The sequence below is a fragment of the Bemisia tabaci genome, chromosome 4, assembly GCF_918797505.1.
Source record: "Bemisia tabaci chromosome 4, PGI_BMITA_v3".
Lineage (NCBI taxonomy): Eukaryota > Metazoa > Arthropoda > Insecta > Hemiptera > Aleyrodidae > Bemisia > Bemisia tabaci.
In genome coordinates this window covers 39,909,922-39,918,843 of record NC_092796.1, presented here as the reverse complement: position 1 = coordinate 39,918,843, position 8,922 = coordinate 39,909,922, and the positions used below count along the sequence as shown (strand labels likewise).

At 42.4% G+C, this 8,922-nt stretch overlaps 1 protein-coding gene across 1 annotated transcript in view; it reads left to right on the top strand.

Moving 5' to 3' along the window:
* The first annotated feature begins 245 nt into the window (after window positions 1-245).
* kdn (citrate synthase) overlaps window positions 246-8,922 on the top strand; it is a 35,671-nt gene continuing 26,994 nt past the window's right edge. Inside the window, exon 1 of the mRNA XM_019043072.2 lies at window positions 246-456. Within this exon, the coding sequence (XP_018898617.1) occupies window positions 409-456 (48 nt within the window). The 5' untranslated portion in view covers window positions 246-408. The remainder of the gene's footprint in view (window positions 457-8,922) is intronic.

Below are 8,922 nucleotides of genomic sequence, written 5' to 3'. Positions count from 1 at the left end.
CACAGAATATATAGCTATCTGTTCTGTGCACATGTTCGAACTTCCCTGGGGGAATTGCGTAAAATTCCTCTCTGCTTCCCTCTCCTCCCCCTCCCTCTCGGAGTATTTTTCATGAATGGCGGCTTGAAATCATAGAAGATTTCGCTGTACTCGGACACACGGCAACCCTGTATAAAAACATTTGTGCCGACAGTGCTGAAATCTGTGATAGCAGCCAGCGCCATCTGTGCAGTTTAGTTTCAGGTTTCGCCGTTTCGCCAATAGATTTTTTCAAGCACTGCCATTGCATTTCCCGTGCCATTTCAATTTCAGGGGGCACGAGTGGCCGTGACGTGCGTTCTGTGATCTGTGTGAGTCAATTAGCTCTGTGTTTGTGAGTGAGGTGTCAAGTGCGTGTTTGTTTCAGTGATGGCATTATTCCGTGTTTCTTCTAATAAAATCGCAGAGCTCAATCAAGTGAGTAAATCCATTATTTAATTATAACATTAATTCCTCTTTAGGTGACGCTCATGCTTCAAGATTATCTCCGAACACCGAAGCATGAGTTGTGTCGGCGCCGGCTTTGCTGGCAACGGACACAGATTTCGTCGCTGGCGATCTCGGAATTCTTTCAATCCCATTAGACTTCCAAGTCAGATCCATTGACTTTCTGCCTGCTAATGCACCAGCTCAAACTTCAGATCCAAGTACATACCCATAACTGTCTCATCATCATTGACATGGAAGGCCCTTACCTTGAGCAAGAGGTTATGCCCTCCTCCTCATAAAAGTCCTTGTTTTCTTTAAAACTGTGTAGTTTGTATGTTCCCCATGGGCATTACCCTATTCCAGTCTCTAATTGCCCAACATCAATCACCGCTGGTGTGGATTTACCTCTACGCTTCGCAAGCATTATAGGTAAAGAGGCTCCATGATCATGCTATGCCTAAGTCACTCGCAAGGCCGCATTTCCTGCCGGTTTCCTCTCAATTCTTGTAAAATCATTCATTGGCTTATTCGACTGTAACACTCTCCTCAAGAATTTGTGAAATCAATCACTTAAATATCGAAGTCACATTCTTGTGCTCGATTTTGTTCAGTTTTTGGATGGCCCTGGTCTTGAACCGATTTTCACCCTCGAGCACAGTCCAACCTGTTTAGCTACATATTGAGTCTTTTAATTCAGTGGTCCATCAGCGTATTAATCTTGGCCAATCAAGGAGAGTGATATTTCCCACCCCTCTAAAGGAATTAATTTTCGAAGAAAGCTCATGCCTATGTTTTTCAACATCTACAGTACTTACCTGCAGGTTAATCTAAGTATCGGTGTAGCATGACAGAGGAACGGAGGCACTACCTCATGTATCTGATCATTGCTATCGAGAGGTGAATTGATCTAAGTCACAGCTTGACATAGGCCTTGGGCAATGCTATTGAAGCCCTTTAAAGAGCAACAAGGACCAGTCGTTTTACTACAGTTTGAAGAGTATGAAAAGAGCATTTTTGTTGTAGGGAAAACATCTTCTAGCTAGAGAGAACTAGATCCATCCTCCCAATCCCAAGACATATGAAAAGGCTCCGCATTGTCTCTTACTTGTATGTACTACCCTTAGAAAGAGCACAGGATGAAAAGGATAAATAACCTTTATTGTTAGTCGCCTCACTCTATATATTCGGAGAAACAATATTATAGCAAAATTGTCCCAATTATTGAAATACAGGGTTATCCAAAAGTCCAGCATCACCCGTATAACCCTTGAAGTTCTTTTCCCTTTTCAGGATGATCCCCTGAAAATTTTAGGAGCCCCAAAAGTCGTTTTCTTCGATCCGAGTGCTTTCACAAAATTTCAAGTCTCCATCTCAGTTTGCTCAAAAAATACAGGGGTGATGCCAGGTGCCAGTGATGCCAAACTCTCAGGTCACACTGTATAAGCATGTTAAAAATTAGTATTAACATGATACCGGTACATCAGATAGCTTGCGTTGAAGCCTAGGTCAAAGTCGATTTTCTCTGAAAATCAGGTCAGTTTTCATTTGCTCTGTGCTCTTCCATAGTCAGGTAGCGTTGTGGGGGGGGGGGGGGGGTTGTAAAATGCGTTCTAAGGAAAGAAATGGCAAACTCAAACTTTGTAGAACGACTTGATAATGAAAGTTGCTTTATTTTTTGTGGGGGGAAAATGCCTTTGAATGAAATTAAAAATGATGAGAAGAAATCCATTGAGAGCCAAGAATATTCAGCAAATCCGTAAATTTCAGCTGAATGGCCTATATAAAGGTCCAGTTTTTTCTCAAGTTATGTGAGAAAGATAGCAAAATATCACATTAGAACGTATACAAATAATGCATTTTTCTGATTGCGACCAACTCAAAATTTTATATGAATTTTCTTTACCAAACCCAAATATTCATGGATATTATCAAGATGGTATTTCGGTTTTTACCTTCTTTTTTTTTGAAAAAGGAACCTGTCGTAGATTTCAAAACATCACGCTGGAGATACGTGCATGCGTTTCGACCTCAGCCATCGACATTACACTATTTGTAAGCTTGCTTTACCCATGATTGGAGGGAAGCAGGAGGGAGGCATTAGCGGTGCCCTACACGGAAACCGCTATTTTTTCGTGTACGAGTACTTGATTTTTTTGTATTTTTTAACTTCCCTCAACTGAAAATGTTAAACTGAGTGCAATGAGATCGCGCCTGTTCAACTTACCTGGCTTGATTAGGTGTCGTATTTGCTGACAACATTCTTGAAAGTCGACCAGGCGTTCGTATGAGATCCAGTTTCGTATCGAGATTCAATTTTTTCTCCCTCATATCTGTGGTTGATCAGGCTTTTACTCCTATATTTGTGGCGACGAGGAATCTGTAACCATGTACGGATTAAGGGTCTCGCGATTTTCATTCAGATATAGGTAGTAAATATATTTAGAGTGAAGACAGAAAAATAGAACAAAATTATGAAAAAGCCAGGGAAAAATTACTTTCATGGAAGTGACGAATTTTTATATGTTGCGTCACACAGCTTCGCTTCGTCTCTTAGTCAAGCGGAACTTAAAAATCTTCCATTTATAATGCATTTTCCTGGGTTAGTCCAAGGAAAAACTTGCCCAAGTCAAAAAATTCCAATTCTAAACTGTGAGATCAGCGGTGAATGGGTTATCCTTCGGTCCGATCCCTATAACCAGGGTTGCCACAGTCAGGGAAAACCGGGAAATGGCAGGGAACTTTAGAAAGTCAGAAAACCTGGAAACGTCGCCGTTGCCTGGAAAATGACGAAAATGTTGAAAATGTCAGGGAAAAATTGTCAAGTCACCTTATATTTCCTTTCTAGAATGGGTTTGAGTTTTGAACAAGAATTTTGCCTGAAAACTATTTCAAATCGTGTCTTTTTGAGCATCTGGCATATCCGTAATTGTCAGGGAATTTTACCACATGTGAGAGAGAAAGCAGGGCAATGTCAGGGAATTTAATTTTCTTAATTCTGTGGTAACCCTGTGTAAAATTTGTAAATATTATTTTAAAAAAAAAAAATTGTATTAAGTAATATTTTGAGGTCTAATCACCAAATTCCGAGGGGATTGAATGCAGATGCCGGCAGTTCAGCTAAGTTATCGGCACAGGCTGAAGTGGAACTTTTTTCTGTTGATACGCTACTTTTTTCCGTGGTTGAACTTGGAACGGTGCGGCGTAACTAGAGGTCGAACGGGAGGGGGGGGGGGGGGGGGTTATAAGACGGGATAACATGTCAAACGTGTCTGTCTGTTCTTGATTGATGCATTGAAGGTTAACCGCTGGACGAGGATCTGCCGATGAGTGCTAGTTCGCAACCGACATGCGCCATGCCGTAACCATCAGATATCGCAGAAAGTAGGTTTTATTGCGGGATGAGCGAGGAAAGAATTTGAAGTTTTGGGAGAAAATTCTTCTGGCCGGAATGAGACTCTTTCGTAGTGCAACTTGTTCTCCCCCAAAACGTGTTAGGAACCACGCGATTAATCAAAGTTCGAGGGGAAGAAAGTTAAAAAAGTTTTTAAAAAAGTTGAAGGAGTTCACATTACAAACTGAGATTAAAATTCTCGTTCTCAACAGCCTCAGGATGAGTAACAAAATGTCAAATGTTTAAACGTTTGGCGAACGAGCGATCAAAGTGTTTCAAGCCCTCCTAAGGTTTGAAGGGAAGAAGTTGAACAGATAGTATACAATTTCACGGAGTCTACATTACAAACGAAGGTTCAAATTCATGCTCTAACAGCTTCAGGATGAGTAACAAAATGTCAAATGTTTTAACACTTGGTGGAAGAGCGATGTCTAGTGTCAAAGTGTCTAGGGGAGTCTTACCCCTCAAAGTTCGAGGGGAAGAAGTTGAACAGGTAGTTAAGAATTTTGAGGGTGAGTTGACGCTACAAACTGAGTTTAAAATTCCTGTACGAACAGCTTCAGGACAAGTAACGGAAGATCAAATGTTCAAATATTTTTAGGAAGAGGGGTGAAAGTTATACGGGGAAGTAGGCTTTTGCCGGGAAGTCGTCATTTTCGGAAACGGGAAAGTTCTCCCCTAAAGCTCTGTACTGCAGGAGGGCAAAATGAAGTTCCGATGATCTGAAGTCGGGTTTGATCCCTTCAGGTGACCAAGCTCTAGCTGATGCAGGGAAATGCGCGGTGTATCGTGTGAAATTGAAGGTGTTACTTATGCTAAGAGTATTTCTCAGGATCCTCCGAAGAGGATTGCTCGCTGGACAAATTTTCCCTGTCTTAGAAACTCGTAACGAAAATAGTACGGCTCTTTCTCTCAATTTTCAAATTCTCGCTCGTAATATAATAATCCAACAAGGCCCTGTCGATTTTCAGACGAAAATCTAAGCACACGGAACTCGCCCATGTCGTCACCTTCCGGCTGAAGTATCACAAGCGCCATGGGACGTTTAAAAATTTCTGCCGCCGTTTTATTTTTTAACAGACATTTTTCAACGAAGCTGTCCGAAACTTTCACTGAATTTTCTTTGTGCTACCGACAAAAGCCAGTTAAATTTTCTGAACAGATTCAACCTACATTTTCTCTGTAAAAAAAATAAAATGGCGGCGGACATTTTTTAACGTCGCATGGCGCTTGTGATACTTTGGCCGGGAGGTGACGATGCGGAGCCATGATGGACCTCGCAGATGACCACGCGCCCAGGGGCGAACCCCCTCACAATGGTCGAAGAATCAACGCAACATTCGCGATCGATATTCCACAGTTGGAAGCCATATTTTCGAACAATCCCCTCCTAGCAATCGCCTTTGGACCGATGACTAAGCGGACGAAAGATTGAAGGAACGGCTGTAGGAAGATTCATGGCAGATCCGGCGGAGGCACTCTAAGATTCTAGTGTCTCAGAATTTCCTGCCGAATGCCAGGAAAAAAGAGCTTTGATCCAAAAGGGTGTCTACAGGTCCCGAAAGTCCTGAAAAATTTGCATGATTGGTCCCGAAGTCACGAATAAGTCCGGAACTTTAACTCGAGGTCTCGAAAAATTTAAAAATTCACGGTTTTTGCGAGTACAAGTGCAGTTATCACGTAGAAAAGTGTCCCCGATTATACATACCTACATATCATGGATTCCTTTAGCCATCAGCAATTTCCATGAGGATGGACTCGATTTGTATTAAATTTAGCAGTAATGTGTAGACCCTGACTTGGCAAAAATACTCCGAGGGTCCAAAAAAGTTCTGAAAAGGTCCTGAAAAAGTCCTGAAATTGGTTTTCAAAAAACTGTAGACACCCTGTCAAAGACCCAAACTTCACTATATATTCTGTAATTTTTTCCCCCCATGTAGAAGACCCAGGGGGTCTCTACACTTGTCTCTTTTTATCACCGAATATTATGCAAGACACCTCATAATATTGTCTTGTCGATTCCGTTGACTATGTAATCCGGCAAATCGACTCAACACGTTCGTTAAGAGTGATGGTCAAATGACCGCCAAGGCGCTTTTATCGCAGGAAGATGTGTCAAGATTTTCTCGCGTATTGTCTTTTCTCACCTTGGCCGAATTTCTCTTATCAGTGTGGTGATAAGGAGGTGCGAGAATGCACGCATAAAAATTAGAGGCCCGTTAACGTCGCGTCGTCGCCGACAAGCTGAGCGCCATTTTTCCCTGCAGCTCCCACCTTGACCGATGCGATTTTGCTCTTTTAACCTGGACCTCAATCTTATCAATCGAGTTGCACTAGAATTACTAGAAAAGCACGCAAGGAGGAAGAAATGGGGGGGGGGGGGGGGCTTCTGGCGCTGGCTGTCTGGAAAGCTACATGACTCTTCCGAAGAAATGTAAGGGATTTTACTGAGTAAGTGTGTGACCAGGGCATCTACTAGTCCAGAATTGCCGGAAAGTCCGGAAATAGTATTGTTTGTTTAAGGGTGGTCCGGAAGTACTGAAAAAGAGCGGACATACTGCAAGAGGCTCTGGAATTTTTTCCTTCATACCACGCGTGTTTTTAAATATAGCCCGGAAAGTATGTAATTCACTGCGCGTTGTTTCTTAGTGTAGCGTTTGCCTGCAAGATCGCGATTGTGCGGTCGGCTAATCTTCCAGCCACCAATGAAATTTTGTGTCTACGTCATTTTTGCCGCAATTCGAGCGCGAATTTCAAATCGAAACTTTTAGAATTTCGTCAAAGGGAGGCACTAAAAAAGTACGGAATTTTTCCGTCTAGGAGGTACTGAATTTCTCGGGAATTTACTGACAAAGTACTGCTAAAGCCCCGATTTTTGGCCAGCCTGGTTTAGTAGACACCCTGGTGACATATTTTTCATCTTTGAAGTTTCAATTCGATCTTTTTTTTTTGGTAAGAACAGCTTTAAATTGCTCCTGAGACGACTCAATTTTTCCAGATTCCCGGAAGAGTCCTCTCGGGCCCCCTTTGAAGCTAGAGAGCTCTCCCGGATCCCTTTTCGGAGCTGGCGGAGTCCCTAAGATCCTTGATAGGGTGTCCCACGCAATGGGTGGAACCTTTGCCACTTGCTACTTCGTTTCTAATCTTTTTTCCACCACCGGTATTTGAAGGTCCATTATTTATTTATTTTTTCCGGCAATGGCTCGTTTGACTCTCCGGGTATTTAAGGAGTGCTCCACTACTCGACCCTCTGCTCGCGAATAAACAATGAATAAAAATAGACCCCTCCGTGCGGAATTGAGCCGGGTCCACCTGCAACCACTGCGGACGTGACCCCTACCAATGCCGTAATGATAGCGCGATCGAAAAACCGAGTTATGTATTTTGAAAAGAAGGTCTTTCTAATTCGAGAGAGCGGCTCCTGGCGCGTTTACGACTCGGACGAGCCCTGAGAGCTATTTTTGAACTTGCGTCTGGACGCTTTTTATCAAACAAGTTATCTCGACGTCACCCGCACCTCTCGGTCATAACAGTGCAACGTCACTTGGGTCAAATCTCTAATGAATTATCAATTGCATAATGCTCTCCCGTCGTAAACATCGTAGCTTGTCGTGTGAACTTCCCGCCCCTCCCCTCCCGCTCAATGCTGTGACCCTTGTCGTGTCCCCGAACTGTGCTTGGATTGGTCCCAGCATCAATTCTATGCCCAAAACCAATGTACAGTAACAGACCAATAACAGCGGAAGCGTTGGTCCAGGTCAGCTTTTTTTGGCACGTTCGCCAGGGAGACGATGGATTCGATCGACATGAATCGATCGGAAAATGAATTCGGAACGTGAATAGATCAACACCAATTCGATCGACATGGAGCGATCGGAAAGATAAAACGCGAACCGATCGACACCGATCAGATCGACAGGCCTGAATCGATCGACAAACCTGTGAATCGGTCGACAAACCTATGAAACGATCGACAAATCCCCGAATCGATTTAATCGGCGTCGATCGGTCCACGATTTAACTTTTCGATAGAATCAACACCGGTTTTTTTTAATTTTTTGTCGATCAATTCGGTGTTAATCGATTCACGTTTTCATTTTTCACTCGATTCATGTCCATCGAATCTTTACCCGCCTTTCATCAGCGCTCAGTTTTAGTCATTGATTCTTTCAAAAGTCCCCACTCCCTCCCTTCGCTGCCATAGGCACAATTAATAAATGAAGGGGGTATTCAGGATAGAGGATGTATATTGTATATGAATTATCTGCAAGTGAGAAAAATGTAGTGATAGTCAAAAAATTACCTATGAATTTGATGCACACATTTGCTCAGGTTGCTCAACACGGATGAAACCAAGGTGGAATAAACCGTGGATGAGTCGTACATGCCGTGTTTCTGCAGGGTGATATCACTGTTAATATTGAATGAGAAAACTTGACGTTCGGATGGATCTTATTACTTTTTACTGATCCATGATCTGAAATCATCGAAACACGCTTCTATGACCCATTGATCCCTGATTCTTTTGACCAAGAGAACTTTGGTGCGGATTCCTTGGAAAATTGTAAAGAAGCTTCTCACTGTGCAGACAATTCACTGTTGGCACCAAAATCCGCCCAACCGTTTTTAGCTAAAACATTAAATTGCCCAAAATCTGGCAATAGCTGATTTGTCTTGGTCCCTCTCTGCTTAGCGCGTTCCAATGTGCTTTGCAAATATCGATTTTTATATTGCAACCCATGTACATAATTTTGAATGTGAACTCTGGCTTTTTAGTATTTTCTCACGCTAGCGGAATAAAATAAGTATAGTTATTTCCAGTTTTATTTCATGAAATTAGGGAAACTGGACAGTGCCGATTTAATTATACTGCCAAGTCTGTGTCACGCGCCCTCTTGATGCTTGCGGTCATTAAATCTGAGTCGAGAAAGTTCGAGACTTGATGAGCTTGCAATTATCGGCAATTATTATTGATGGCTACACAAGATGTGCGTTTTCTTATTAACAAAGATCGAAAATAGATCTTATAGAAGAACACTTTTTCTTTCTCAAAAACCACCATT